Here is a 16,198-nt window from a genome sequence, read left to right on the forward strand (position 1 = left end):
GCTTTTTTTGCTGACATAGTCCAGTACTCGCTAATACGCAAAAATTAGGATGTTTTAAAGTTGAATGTTAACGTAAATCTCAAAAAGTGCTGGAGAGCGGAGAAATGTACATGTGCTTAGCCCGCCATCTTGTTCCCTCCCCATTTCAATTGTTCACTCATAAATTCAACCTTTGTTTTATCACGCAATGAATCAGCGACGGTGCATGATTCAGTCATGCTTTCATATCATAAAGACAGTCACTTGTCGCCACCTACTGGTGTATCAATGTAACCTGCTGAAAATGCTCACCAATAACAATGAGAAGCCACAGACCTGGGGCCTGTTCTTCGTACGTCGCTTATTACATCCGAGATCAAATGACACATCCAAGATGATATCATCGTGCTAATCATGATCCAGCTAATTGGGTTCTTCGAACACACCTGTTGTGTATGATTAGTATCGCTGGATTGAGTTATTGGAGATAATTGCGCGTTCATGTGTTGTCTTAAAAGGGGATATGTATCGATACACGAAACCATGATCAGCAGTTCAGAGATTGGCTGGTGGCAAGACGGCAACGTAATGACGTCATATAGTTTAAAACGACACCTGACGAAAAACTTGACAAATTTCTGGACTTTTATAAGGAAACAGCCAAGCAAACAAAACTACATAAATGTTATAATAGATACATTTCCCCCCCCATTTTTTCATGATTCCCAATTATTTATATTCGCAATTTATAATCGTTGTGCAGTGTTTACATTTTTATTTCAATGTAGAAATTATCTATTCATTTTATTTTATATTTGGACAGTTTTGATACGTGACAGCATTAATGAAAGTTTCTTAAGGGTCAATATCATGTTATCTGCATCTCCTGCGCTCCATCAAGCCACTCTTATAATAGCAGTCATCACTCAAAATAATGCACGACTCTATTATCTGTATAGCATGTGTGTAAGACTTTAATACAATTATGAAGTAATACTTTTAGGACAAATAAATATTTCAGTGAGTAAAGCTGGCTGTGTCTATAGTAGGCTGGACTACACAACATTTTAATATTATTTTTAAATAATTTTTTTAATGATTATTAATTTAAATTGTTGTCCCTGGATCAGTACGATACTCTTGTAATAAAGTAGCGGGGGTAGCAGACATATTTTGAGTATCAGTTCTGGTTGAAAAGAAGCGATCTAATCCTGTTTACATGAAATAAGGTTTAAGCTAACGGACCTGTTGCTATGACAGCAGCTCCGGGATGAGCTTCGAAGAACCAAACGATCCAAGATCACGCCAAATCGTCAACAATCAAATCCAGCTAACTGAGTTAGCGACATACGAAGAACAGGCCCCTGGTGGACTATACATGTTATGTGTGCCTCTCAGATGTTAATCTGTGCCAATAACATTTCTTCAAGCAGCTAACAAGAGAGATTAGGCTTAAATGTAAAATGTCCTGTTATATGCTAGTTAGTAAATGCCCTCCTAATATGCAATTAATCAATTGCACACATCCACAATCTTTCTTTACAATTTTTTTTTGCACTGATTTTTGAATACATAAACACTGCTGCCAAATTAGAACAAATTATAATATCATCCTATTTAACATGCAATATCTAAAAATAATCCCAAACTCAGTTCTCAGCCCCACATTAACAGCTATAGGACTTATTAAGAAATGTTGCACTGCTTTGTCTCTGAGGTCTAATTTTACATAACAGTCCCTTACATTGTTGTGCTCATTTTAAATCAATTTTATTTGTCTGCTAGCAATGGTAATTAAATCAACAGTAGAAATGTGTGAGCACACTTGTGTGGCCAAGTATTTTCATCTATAGCAATATATATATATATATATATATATATATATATATATATATCTCAAAAGTGAATTCTGATTTTCTTTTAATTGCTGTGGAGATTTAGGCTGATGTGTAACAATAATTATTAATCTTGTGAATGTGATATAAAAACTTAATGAAATGCATGAAATACATAACAAGAAGGCAATCTAAGGAAATTGCATGAATTTTTGATGCTTGGGCATTTATCTCAAGGTGAACACATTACTAATCTCAAAAATATAGTTTTTAATTATCTTTGTTTGCAGTTCATTTTGAAGGGATATAGATGGCAGATTACAGTAGAATTTGGCCTGAGTTTATGACAGACCACAGCATATTCAGACATGACCAAAATGACTTTTGCAGGAGCCTAAAGGACTGTAGAGGAATGTACTATGAACTTCTACAAGGGAACAGCACAATATAAATAATACAAATTTTAAAAATCTATATCAAAAGTTCATAGTGGGAAAAGGGAAGTGACCATGGTTGGCGTTGGTGATGCTTTTAATTTTTATTCATAAACTTCACAAAAAAACATTAAAGGCCCAATTTTAATTCTGAGAAGAGCAGTGTCAGAGTCTCCGTCCATCTCTCTCTCTCACCATATTTTCCAGCCTCTCTTTTAACAGGTCTCTCCAGGTCCAGGCGAATTACTGCAATAAGACACAGGTGTTCATCATTTTACACTTACCCCACTTACTCACCTCTCGTCTCCGGACCTTCTCTCCCACTGCAGACTTTGCTGAACCACGCCCCCCTCGTCACATGCGTCTTCTAACTAAACTCCTTATACATTTCCTTATAAAGATCTTATAAATTTTATTACAGGTTTTCTTTTTCATTTTTTAAATATATATGATGGTCAGTCCGCCAGACGCAAAGCTGCCTGAGAACAACAGGGTGGCCATGACAGGAGTTGTTTTCTGAGGTTCTTTGTGTTTTACTTCGTGTACTGAAAAAAAAGATAAATCGGCATTATTTGTCTAAATACTTTACATTTAGAGAAAATTGATCTTAAGTTCATGGCGACAGATGATCAAACTAAACCAACAAAAAGCTTAACTAGTCTTATTCGCCGTACCTTAAACCAGTCGTGGAGATGCATCTCGTCCAGACTGAGTCTCTTCTGTGGATCCTGATGCAGACAATCACAAATCATCTGGCAGCATTCTGTGAAGAGAAAAAAAGAGAGAGATGTTTGATTATAAACGTTTAATTTACACCTGCTCTCTGTCAAGCCATGGGTCTTTTTTGTATGATTTAGAATTCAAATGGTCCTTCTATGTTGTTTGATGAAGATCTCACCATGTGTCAGGATGAGCCTGATCCAGCTTTTCTGACTGATCAAGCTCACATCGAGGTATGTGGGAAAATGGCCGCACACCATTACGAACAGAAGAATCCCAAGAGTCCACACTGTGGTCGGCTTTGCATGGCACATGCCTTTGGCTTCGAACTCAGGTGGACAGTACGTTCTCGTGCCTGCAGGAAAGATGTCTGATGTTTAATCAATGACGGCAGCATGTTGAGTGCATATAAGATGTGTTTCTGTGAGATAATTAATAAAGCACTTCATAACACATACCACTAAAGGATTTGAAGGCAGATTTCTTCATGACTGCACCACACCCGAAGTCAATTAATTTGACCTCCATGGTGTCCTGGTTCACCAGAAGGTTTTGTAGTTTTATGTCATGATGGAAGACGCCACGATCACAGCAAGTTTTAGCGGCTTCAATGACTTGCAACATAATACATCGTGCTTTGCCCTCATCAAGGCTTCCTCCACAAAGTTTCAAAAAACTAAACAAATCCACACAAGGCACTGGTCGCTCCATGACTATCACGTAGTGATCTTTGTCATCCTCCCAGTCAAGCAGCTTAATGATCTGGGAAACGCTGGGTCCATTGTTGGCCATGAGCATCAGGCCAATCTCCATTGGCAGACGTTTGAGATGACCAGGCTAACAGACAGAAAATTGTTCACAAATCAAAATGGTTTGCCTACTGAAAGCTCATTTTTAGTCTGTGATTAACATTAATATAAGATGTTATAGATTGAAAACAATTACTAAAAGGCAATAACACAGAGAGTGCAGTATACTCACCACTCTGATAGATGTCGTGGTTGGCATCTTATTTGAAAACTTTATAGCCACCTGATGAACAAAACAAAGAGTTAACAATTAGCATGTGCTGCGTACAGTCATAAACAATGAATGCAAAGTTTTGACAGTAAAACAACAAAAAAATTTAAACCTGAAGTCCATCCTTGCGGCGGGTCCCTTCATACACAAAGCCAAACCCTCCTTCACCCAGCTTGCAGCCGATTTTATATTGCCTGCAAATACGGCCTGTTAACAGACAAACAATAGTATGAAATACAATTATATACATTTTTTAATATAAGTTATGATAACATTTTCAGCCATTTATTAATCTTACTCTTGTCCAGGACGCTGTGTTCCTGTTGTTCCTTAGCAGCAAGGAGGTCTTCAGGAGTTGGATCTATAATAGGAATCAAATCAAATAAACAATATGAGTTAAATATTACACACACAAACTAATGTGGTTCTTCCTTTAGGAACGTTTATGAATTGACATCCCAAAAAACATAACATATCTAAACTGTTTCAGCCCGTTCACACCAAGAATGATAACTATAAAGATAACGTTATTTGCGTCCACACCAGCGGACATTATTGTTAAACTCTCAAGTTCGTCACAGCAGGATTGATTCTGATTGGCTGTCAGTGATTTTATAATTCATCAGCTGGAAAAAAAGAAAATTTGTTCTGAAAGTGATTCCAACGATATTGTTTCTCTTTTTCATTATAGCTGCGGTGTGAACTCTGCTGAACTTTTTTAATATTTAGAACTGTATCTGTATCATTAACTTTGTAGTTATCGGCCTTGTTGTGAACAGGCATTTACTCTAAAATGTTTGGTGTGATAATGTTAGCAGTGTTTTTCTTTTCCTTAATTATGTTTCTGTAATTGAAGAATCAGTCATTTATCAATATTTGCATCATCATGACATATTTTTGTGACTGTACCATCGCTATCTGTCCACTGTGTTCCCGCCTCTTTCCAGCATTTCTCCTCGGCTTCGGACAGATTATATCTTCCAGCTCCACTGCAAGGAAAGTGATGAGCGGCCCACTTCCAGAAGCTCTTCTTCTTCTTCTTCTTCTTCTCCTCCTCCTCCTCTCTCCCTTCATCAATCTCAGCAGCACTAACAGACAGAGGAGGATGACGGCTCTCTGATGTGATGGGGCCGTCTTTAGGATGTACGCAGAGTTCACTCTGGTCTATTAACAGACAAACAATTGTGGTAAATATGAAATACAAGTTTACATGTTAATTTGATCAAGTACAAAATAAATCGTAATAACATTTCCTAATTCTCATAAATGGATTAATCTTACTCTTGTCCAATACGCTGTGTTTCTGCTGTTCTTCAACATCAAGGAGGTCTCCAGGAGCTGGATCTATAATATCAATTAAATAAAAAAAAAAAATACATAAAAAGAGTAAAATATGACATACTCAAATTATGTCTGTTCTTGATTTAGGAGTAGGTCTGAATTGAATTTATATCCTACAATTTAAACTCAAACTAAAAAAAAAAAAAAAATGTTTCCTGTTACTCCAAAATGTTTGGTGTGATAATTACAGCAGTGTTTTGGGATCGTGATAATTTTTATAATTATTTTATGTTATAATAATGATAATAGGGAATAACAGAAACTCTTGTTACTGAATATTCAGTGATTGATCAGTTTTTGATGTGAGTGTACCATCGTTATCTCTCCACTGTGTTTCTGCCTCTATCCCGTATTTCTCCTCAGCTTTGGCCAGGTCATATGTTCCCTTTCTGCGGGAAACAAAGTGAAGAGCGGCCCACTTCCAGAAGCTCTTCATCTTTCTCCCTACATCGGTCTCAAGAGCACCAACCGGCGCCGGTTGACGGTTCTCCGTCATGATGGGGGAGTCTTTGGGGTGTACACAGGGTTCTTGTACACTCTTCAAACCAGTCGCTTTTTTTAGTCTAGAAAGCAGTCCCATGATAACACCGTTTGTCAGTCGCTAACAGTCGCTACCAAGTACGTTACTCTCGAGACTCCAAAGTACAAAATCAGCAGAGTTTCGTGGCTTTAAATACCTTCAACGGCGAAGTGTGACGTCATAAAGGCTCGCGCAGAATGGAATTAAAAAAAAAAAAAAAAAAAAAAAAAAACTAAACTGGTCCTTTCGAACGATAACATTCATATCCTGTGAAGTTTACTAACGATATAATTTGCTGTTTTATCAATCACATTAAAGTGACATAAGATAAAACAGAAATATGAGAAAATAGAAACCTTGTATATTTGTGTAAACACAGCGGTTAACGTTAAGTTGGAAATCACAACAATCTTAAAGTGACAGCGACCTTAAATACCCTCTCCTGTCTTTGGCAAGAAAAGTGACAGTGATTTTGTCTGAGTAACTTTAATAGCTTTAATAATTCGCACAAAGACATATATATATATCGCATATATATATGATGGCTACTTTAATTCTACTGTTAAAAAGACTTTTTTAAGTTTGTATCTTTCTGCAGATTTTGTGGAAATTTACAATTTTGCTAATAGCCTAACTTTGCATTAGTGCTTTTTAGCCCCCCCCCCCCCAATCAAAAAATTCAAAATGTATATCTTTGTTTTCATATTTTGTAAACAAAATAAACCTGCCTCAATATGACTGACAGACATTTTTGGAATTATTTTAGCTATTTCATCAAGCCCTAACTTTGCTGTAAAAATACACAGTATTTGGAAAGATGCATGGTATGAGTCCAAATCGTCCTGATGATTGCCACTTGTAGCCATGTTTATTCATTTAAAATGATAATGTAATGGCTATAAACACTATAGTATTTACGGTAGTCCTGTTGGGTGAGTATGGTAGTCTCTAGCCTACGTGTCCTTTATGAATGGGCTGGCATTAGCTTTTGAGTAATGGCAGGTGCATGCTGATTGCCAGATAGGTGGTGGTGGTTTCTTTCTTGGAGACTGCAATGATGGTTTGTGCCAGCTTTGGAAAACAGTTGTCGTAGCTGTTGTTAGGTATGTGACAATGTTGGATGTAATACTTTTTAACCGCGTGATATTGTGTATAATCATTGGCATTTAAATGTTTTGTGCAGATGGCAGTGATGGTTTGTGCCAGAGTTGGAAAACTTGTCTAGCTGGTACTAGGTATGTGATTGTATATGGTTGAAGTGTATGTTTGTTTTATATTGTGCTAAATTTGGAACGTGTATTCATGTTATTTGTTTTATATTGTGCTGTAGTGGAATGTTTATTCATGTTATTTGATGTATGTTGTTTTTAAAAATGATTTTGAAATGTTTTCGCACAATAAGGAGGGTGTCTTTCTGGCTCTTTTTTAGGAGCTGGCCTGTGTCACTGTTTTGAATGACTGTTTTTGTCTGGTGTAAAGTATTGCACATTTGCACATGATATATTGGGGGTTGTTGAACCCTGATGGTATCAACTTGCTACCAGTTAAGCCTATTTGTGTTTTAGAACCTTTGACGAGTTAATAAATATTGGTTACTTTAATGACTTGATTGGATAAATTTATTGCTTGACATTGATAGGCTTTACAGTTTGGCGTCACGAACAGGATATTTAAAAAAACTGGTGGCAAGTTGATGTAGAGTAAGGTAAGTTTTCAAAACAGTGACATAGGCTGAAGAGTCGATGAGTGTGGGAACAAGAGACTTCAGTGAAAACTGCATTGGATATAAAGACTGTTGTTGTACGACTGACTTCCAAACGATGGAGCAAGAGCTTGCTGCATTGCAGGAAAGACTGGATAGGGAAAAAGCATTGATGGATGAACTTAAACAACAGAATGAAGCATTGACTGCCCAGTTACAAGTAACAACAACCGATCCTATGGAAACTTCACATTCTCCTTCAGATGTAGGCCAGGCTTATTCAGCAGCCTCACCAACCTCCACAAGTAAAGATACGACATCTGTTGAAGTGATTTATATGCCTAAAGACAAAAAGATGTTAATGTTTTCCGGTGAACCAGGTACTATCTCCTATTATGATTGGACTGATGAAGTGCAGAACTCTATGAATTATCGACAATATAGAGAAAGAGAACAGGCAGCATTTTTGTATGATCATCTGGAGGGGGGAGCTAAACAGGAGATAAGATATAGCACACCTGAGGTACGCAGGAGCCCTACATTAATTCTAGAGATTTTAAAGGAGGCATATGGCCATCCCTATTCTCTGACTGCTTCTCAAAATCGTTTTTTTGACAGAAAACAGAAGGCAGGTGAGGGGTTGCGGGAATTTTCTCATTCACTATTGTCTTTGGCAGGGGATATAAATCGTTGTAATGGAGGAGTGGAGTTGTGTGGGGAGCAGACGATAAGAAATCCATTCGCAGAGAACGTAAGAGACCCCTCACTTCGTCGAGAACTAAAACGATTAATTAGACAAGACCCAAATATAAAATTCTTAGCGTTGCGGAGAGAATCTATGCTGTTTTGGGAAGAAGATAATGTGCCTGATAGAGCTTCCTATAATTTAGCACCAGAAGATGCAGCAGTTGAATGCTCTGGTATTATAACAAATAAGTCCGTTAACCCTGATTCCTTTCTTCTGGAACTTAGAGATACAATGAGGAAACAGGAGGAGAAATTAGAGGGGCTTGCACAGCAGGTAGCCTGGCTTCAAGTTTCTGAAGGGAGGCGGGGGCGTAGGCCAAGACAGGAACCCAGGTATGATTCAGCAGGAAGACCTATTTGTTTTAGATGTCGGGGAGTAGGACATATTGCACGTTTTTGCTCAAATGTCAATACTGTTGGTGACGCTGGTCGCCAAGTAACCCCATCTGAGGTTGCTAGGGGGGCAGTTGTCCAAACTACTATGCAACAGGCAAACGAATTCCCTCTGAATTTAAGAGCCAGACTATAGGAAGGGAGCAGTTGGGCTCAGGTGATTTCACCCATTCATGGGAAAAAGTATTCCATGCACTTACAGGACCTACTCCAGTTATGGATGTGTATATGGGGGGAGTATGTGTTCCATCTATGATAGATACAGGCTCTATGGTCACCATCATAACCGAGAGTTTTTTTAAGGAACCTTTTGAATGCAAAGGGGAGGATGTTCTAAAAGAATGTGGGTGGTTGTCTTTAAAAGCAGCAAATGGCCTTTCTATACCGTATTTGGGTTATTTGGAACTTGATGTTAAAATTATGGATAAGGTCTTGCCACAGCATGGCGTTTTGGTGGTGAGAGACCCAACGGATCCTATTACAAAATTGAAGAGAAAATCTGTTCCAGGGTTGGTGGGCATGAACATAATAAAAGATTGCCGTGAAATTCTGTCTGATTCTTTTAATGTAATGTCACCTGGACCATGTGCTCAAGTGTATCAGGGTTTTGCAAAAGTGATGGCCCCTTCACCTGTACTGGTACCTGCAGGTTCTATGTGTTTGGTTCCCGCTACAGGTTTACAGAATACTTATGGTTCAGATTATATCGTTTTGGTGGAGGGGTTGGAGGTAGATGAAGGGATTTTACCTGGCTCCTTAATGGTATCTCCAGGTTTGGTGAAGGTGCAGGGTGGCCAGTTAGCTGTTCCTATTGTAAATGCTGGTGCTTTAGATATCAATTTGGCCCCTCATACACGCCTGGCATGCTTGCATGTAGCTGAGGTAGTAGCAGGAGGTTCAAAGTCTATTTCTTTTCAGAATATATCTCCTGGGGAGGTTCAGATTTCATTAGGTTCTGAAGAGGCTTTGGTTTTGAGTCAAGAGGCTGGATCTAGCTCTACACAGGATTTTCAATTTGAATGACCTTTTTTGGAACATCAGCAGATAGCTCAGGTTAAAGCATTACTGAATAATTATGCTGATGTGTTTGCTTTCAGTGATAATGATTTTGGGCGCACCTCAATTATACAGCATGAGATGCCAGTCACTGATGATGTTCCAGTTCATCAGCGTTATTGCCGTCTTCCACCAAGCCAATATGAAGAGGTGAAGGATCATATTAGACAGCTTTTGGAGCAAGGTATTATTAGTGAGAGCTGTAGTCCGTATTCATCACCTTTGGTTATTGTTAAGAAAAAAAATGGCAATATGCGGATGTGTGTTGACTACCGCCAGTTAAACTTAAAGACACGAAAAGATGCATATCCACTCCCTAGGATAGAGGAGTCACTTGATGTACTTAGCGGGGCCCAGTGGTTTTCAACCTTGGACCTCGCTAGTGGTTATAATCAAGTGGAGGTTGCTGAGAAGGACAGACAAAAGACTGCTTTTTGCACACCATTTGGTCTATATCGGTTTAATCGTATGGCTTTTGGGCTTTGCAATGCACCCGGAACATTTCAGCGACTTATGGAGAGAATTTTAGGTGATCAGCACTTTCAGTCTTTGCTTCTCTATTTAGATGATGTGATTGTGTTCTCGTCATCTTTTGAACAACATCTTAGTCGTCTCAGGTTAGTTCTTTCACGTTTTAGGGAGTATGGCCTAAAAGTGAAATGGAGTAAATGTTCGCTTTTTCAACGCCAAGTATCCTATTTAGGAAATGTGATATCTGCTGAGGGGGTTGCAACAGATCCTGAGAAAACCCAGGTAGTAGCCCAATGGCCGCGACCAGGTACAGCAGTGATCCTCAAATCTGGCTCGCGAGATCCACTTTCCTACGAAGTTTAGCTCTAACCCTAATCAAACACGCATGAGTTTGCTAATCAGTGTCTTCAGGATCATTAGAAAATCACAGGCAGGTGTGTTTAATTGGAGTCGGAGCTAAACTCTGCAGGAAACTGGATCTCGCGAGTCAGATTTGAGGATCACTGAGGTACAGTAACAGAACTTAGATCTTTTTTGGGTTTTGCCGGATATTACAGGCGATTTGTGAAAACATTTTCTCACCCCTGCATGCCCTTGCAGCATTGGCCACACCAAAGGCAGGTAAATCTAAGACCACTAGAGTGCCACTTGGTGAACTGGGTTCTGAGTGTGAATCGGCTTTACAGGTATTAAAAGAGAAGCTAGTTACAGCCCCGGTACTTGGCTATGCAGATTTTACAAAGCCCTTCTATTTGGAAGTTGATGCCAGCCATCATGGGTTGGGAGCAATATTGTCCCAAGAAGGGAAAGATGGAAGAAGACCGATTGCATATGCAAGTCGTGGGTTAAGGCCATCCGAGCGGAACATGGAGAATTATAGTGCCATGAAGCTAGAGCTGTTGGCATTGAAATGGGCAGTCACAGATAAGTTTCGTGACTATTTGTTAGGCCACAAATTTATAGTGTTTACGGATAACAATCCACTGAGTCATCTGCAGACTGCCAAGTTTGGTGCCATTGAGCAGAGGTGGGTTTCAGACCTGGCTAGATTTGATTTTGAAATTCGTTATAGGCCAGGGCGTCAAAATGGGGGGGCGGATACATTGTCACGACAAACCCAGTCAATGGCTAAACCTGCATTTGGGGCGAGTATTTTTAATCAAACTCCAGAGAAGGGTCATACAATGATGATTAATGAGCAGACAACCACATGTAGCTTCCCTGTTTTTTCTCAGGCAGTTTGGGCCGCTCAACAGCAGGCCGACCCCATTATTGCAAGGTTTCATGTGTATTGGAGTCAGAAAGTAAAACCTGGTAGATTAGTGAGGGCTAAAGAGGATGGTAAGGTCTTGGAACTTCTACGACAATGGGAGAAGTTGGTAGAGGAGGAAGGAGTCTTGTACCGCCAATTTGTGGATCCTAAACAAGGCCAGATTAAACAGGTGCTCCTACCTCAGAGTCTGAAGGAGGAAGTCCTTCGTGGGTTACATGATGAACATGGGCATCAGGGTGTAGAACGCTCTTTTAAGCTGGTCAGAGCCAGATGTTATTGGCCAGGAATGTTTCAAGATATTGAAACTTATTGTAAGCAATGTGAACGATGTATTGTGGCAAAAGCCCCAGTGCCAAAGTTAGTGACTGAAACCGGTAGTTTGTTAGCTAGAAGACCCTTTGAAGTGGTAGCTATGGATTTCACTGTTCTAGAACCTTCTAGTGATGGTAAGGAGAATGTCTTGATTTTCACTGATGTGTTTGTGGTTGCGGTACCTACCCGGGACCAAAAGGCAGTGACCGTGACAAAATCCCTTGTTAGGGAGTGGATTCACAAGTATGGGGTCCCCCCAACGAATTCATTCGGATCAGGGGAGATGTTTTGAGGCAAAGGTTGTCCGAAACTTGTGTAAAATGTATGGGATTAAGCAGAGTCGAACTACCCCTTATCATCCGCAGGGCAATGGTCAATGCGAGAGGTTCAATCGAACCCTGCATAATTTAAGAACTCTCTCACCATTGAAGAAAAGAAGATGGGTTGAATATTTACCAGAGGTAGTTTTTGCTTATAATACAACTGAGCATGCAAGTACTGGTTATAGCCCATATTTTTTTATTTTTGGACAGTTGCCAAAGTTACCAGTTGACATTTTGTTTGGGGTAAGCCAGTCAGATTTTATAGAGACGGTTGATGAATGGGTGGTGGGGCATCAGGAGAGATTTAAAGAGGCTTATCAAAAAGCATGGGGGCAGATGGAACATTCTGCTGAAGTTAGGAAGAGATATATTGGTCCTCCTTCACTACAGAGTTCTTTGCAGGTGTGCCAGTTGGTTTATTGTAGGAACCACAATTTTTTAGGAAGGCATAAAATTCAGGATTTGTGGATGCCTACGCCCTACAAAGTGATAGCTCAGCCAGATGACACTAAAGCGGTGTATACAGTTGCTCCTGTGGATGAGTCTTGCCCACCAAAGAATGTTCATAGAACAGAATTGAGGCCGTGCGGTCCAGGGGTAGTAGGAGCGGTTCACCAGGATGTCCAGAGTTATAGTGAGGTAGTCTCTGATAGTGAACTGGATGAAGCATGGGTTATTAGGGAAGAGGCCTCAACTGAATCCTTGCTGAGGATGGGAAAACAGTCAGAACCAGAGGTATGTAGTGAATCAGATGTTGATTCAGTGGAGCAAATTGATTCAGAAGAATCTCGAATGTCCGAAGTCACTCAAGTACCTCCAGGTCAATTGCGGCGTTCTAGTAGATCAACAGCAGGGAGGCATTCTAATCCATTTAATCTACCCAAATCTGTTGTTTCTAATGGAAAAGATAGGGGGGTTTTAGAGTAGACCATTGCTTATAAAGGACACTAGGCTTTTGACATCATATGGAAAAGTGTGGGGATTGTAGTTTAAGTAGGTGGTTAATAAATGAAATTATAAGATCATTGGGACGATGATCAGTGGTGGGGGCGGTGAATGTAATGGCTATAAACACTATAGTATTTACGGTAGTCCTGTTTGGTGAGTATGGTAGTCTCTAGCCTACGTGTCCTTTATGAATGGGCTGGCATTAGCTTTTGAATAATGGCAGGTGCATGCTGATTGCCAGATAGGTGGTGGTGGTTTCTTTCTTGGAGACTGCAATGATGGTTTGTGCCAGCTTCGGAAAACAGTTGTCGTAGCTGTTGTTAGGTATGTGACAATGTTGGATGTAATACTTTTTAACCGCGTGATATTGTGTATAATCATTGGCATTTAAATGTTTTGTGCAGATGGCAGTGATGGTTTGTGCCAGAGTTGGAAAACTTATCTAGCTGGTACTAGGTATGTGATTGTATATGGTTGAAGTGTATGTTTGTTTTATATTGTGCTAAATTGGAACGTGTATTCATGTTATTTGTTTCATATTGTGCTGTAGTGGAATGTTTATTCATGTTATTTGATGTATGTTGTTTTTAAAAATGATTTTGAAATGTTTTCGCACAATAAGGAGGGTGTCTTTCTGGCTCTTTTTTAGTAGCTGGCCTGTGTCACTGTTTTGAATGACTGTTTTTGTCTGGTGTAAAGTATTGCACATTTGCACATGATATATTGGGGGTTGTTGAACCCTTATGGTATCAACTTGCTACCAGTTAAGCCTATTTGTGTTTTAGAACCTTTGACAAGTTAATAAATATTGGTTACTTGAATGACTTGATTGGATAAATTTATTGCTTGACACTAATAGGCTTTACAATAATGTGTACTACGACCTTTTGCTGACCCTCTTTGACCTGTATAATTTTTCCACAAATGAAAGAGCCCACACCCTTGACCTGGATGCTAATAAATGCTGCAAAATGGAGAGCCAATGAAACTCTCTGTCTCAGTCTCTGTCCGGCGTGGGTGAAATAATTATAATGCTTTAGGTGAGGTACAATTCATATTTCTCAATTAAATAACTGATAAAGTAATTTGAAGAAGTTTCTGTGAGACATAATTTCACAAACAGTGTGAATGAATCCCAAGGCATTCTCTTTCTCAAAATGCAAATGGCTTCAAATCACATCGCACTATAAGTCAGCTGCATGCTCCATAGTCGACACAGGAATTGTCACTTGGACTATCGAGGAAGTGTCGCATTGTCACAAACATTTTTAATTAGCATTTTTTCTTTTTAATTCTTTCCAGTGTTTAAGTCATTCAGTGCTCACACGTTTTCGTGAAGGCTGTGCACTCGTGCACACTTGCAGCACACACACATAATAATGCCATGTTCATGTACTTTCTGCAGCTGGGGCAAAGTGACTGATTGCTTTAAAAGTTGTGGTAAGATAATTCAGCGCAAGTATGGAAGCTTCAGAACTGTTCAGAGAAATACTCCAACACCTGTAGGTGCTGCTGCTCTTATGATTTGAACATGATGCCTTGATTGTTGGAAAGATGTGAATAAATTGGGCTTCCAGTGGCATAGAAAGTGATTGTCATCCATGTGAAGGATTGAATGCAAGAACTACTGAAAATATTCACTCTAAATATAAGGAAATGATTAAGATGTGGACAAAAGACTGGGTTTTCAGAGATTTAGTACATCACTGTGCCGCAGGAATCAAAGATGCGTGCAAGCCATTTTTCTGACAGTTCTTAGTGCAAGAAAATACCCAACATGTTCCCATTAGTTTAGTCCTAAAAATCAAATCAAATCTCTTTCATAATTTGCTCAAAACTAATTTTTAAGTTAGATATTGGAAGATGCCACAATGACTTAAGGCTGATGAAAGCTTTTTGAGCAATTTTGCTGGACACCTTTCCCATTGAGAATGGGTAACACATTTCTATCTAGATATTTTAAATTGGTTGTGGGTCCCGTGTCTCACCTGGTTGCCCGTTGCAAACATTTCTTAAAGTTGCCAGGCAACATTGCTCAAAAAGTTGCCCCGTGTATCATCAGCCAAAGAGAGTTAAGAAGAGTTTATTTATTCACTCTTGTGCTGTTTCAAGCCTCTATGACTTTATTTATTCTGTAGAAAACACACACACACACACACACACACACACACACACACACACACACACATTGGATTTCCACATTTTATGGGGACATTCTGCAGATGTAATGGTTTGTATACTGTACAAATTGTATTTTCTTTGCCCCGACCCTAAATCTAAAAATGCAGAAAGATTGAAAGTTTGCATAAAGCATTCTCTATGAATCATACCTAATGCTTTCTGTAAACTTTTAATATTTTTGCATATATGATTTAAAAGCATGTTTTCTCAAAAGGACAGGTAATTCATAAAAAAAAGTCATAAATTCAACCACTTGTCTGATTTGTGAATAAATCTGTTTGAAATCTGTTGAGTGAATGATTCACTGACTCTCATAAAAACAATCTCTTTTATTCCTGAATTAATCTGTTTTTTGAATGTTTCTGTTCAGTGAATATTTCAATTGTTTTTTTTTTTTTGTTTTTTTTGTTTTTATATTAGCAAACAAATGTACATACAAAACAGGTACAGAATAAACAATATTAACAATTCTTCGAGGCAGACATAGTTGCAAATACAATATGTAATAGTGATGTAATACATTAAATGCACAATCACGAATAACAAAAAGGAATAAATAAAAATAAATTACAAAAAAAATAATAATAATAATTAAATAAAAAACAAAAATAAATAAAATAAAAGAGCAATTATAGATAACTAATTTCTTACAAGGGGTAGCAAGTAGTTATTGAGCACTTAGTTCACTGAAGAAGCTGGCAACTGCAGTAGCTTTTTCATTTGAGAGAGCATCAAGAGAAGCAGCAAAAAGTTTGAGTTCATTAGAGAAGTGAGGAAAGGATGGAGGGGTTTTCAGAAATCTGCATTTATGAATGAAATATTTAGCAACATCAAAAAGGTTGTTAATCAAGTAATGTTGTGAGTAATCTTTCTTAAGTACACCAAACTTAATTTGTTTGTATTCAAGGGGATTTATCCATGTAATTACACATGACATTTTACT

At 38.7% G+C, this 16,198-nt stretch overlaps 1 protein-coding gene across 3 annotated transcripts in view; it reads right to left on the reverse strand.

Moving 5' to 3' along the window:
* Positions 1-2,775: 2,775 nt before the first annotated feature.
* The window catches only part of LOC127952389 (serine/threonine-protein kinase pim-2-like), a 41,493-nt gene continuing 28,070 nt past the window's right edge, over positions 2,776-16,198 (reverse strand). For 2 of the 3 annotated variants that reach the window (XM_052550800.1, XM_052550801.1), the window contains exons 6-10: positions 4,101-4,150; positions 3,950-4,000; positions 3,427-3,805; positions 3,147-3,323; positions 2,776-3,011 (exon numbers count right to left, since the gene is read on the reverse strand). In XM_052550800.1, coding sequence (XP_052406760.1) covers positions 2,878-3,011; positions 3,147-3,323; positions 3,427-3,805; positions 3,950-4,000; positions 4,101-4,150 — 791 coding nt within the window. In that variant the 3' untranslated portion in view covers positions 2,776-2,877. Of the gene's footprint in view, positions 3,012-3,146; positions 3,324-3,426; positions 3,806-3,949; positions 4,001-4,100; positions 4,196-16,198 lie in introns of all 3 variants that reach the window. The other variant, XM_052550799.1, reaches the window with a different exon arrangement.

This window comes from Carassius gibelio, chromosome B3 (assembly GCF_023724105.1).
Source record: "Carassius gibelio isolate Cgi1373 ecotype wild population from Czech Republic chromosome B3, carGib1.2-hapl.c, whole genome shotgun sequence".
Lineage (NCBI taxonomy): Eukaryota > Metazoa > Chordata > Actinopteri > Cypriniformes > Cyprinidae > Carassius > Carassius gibelio.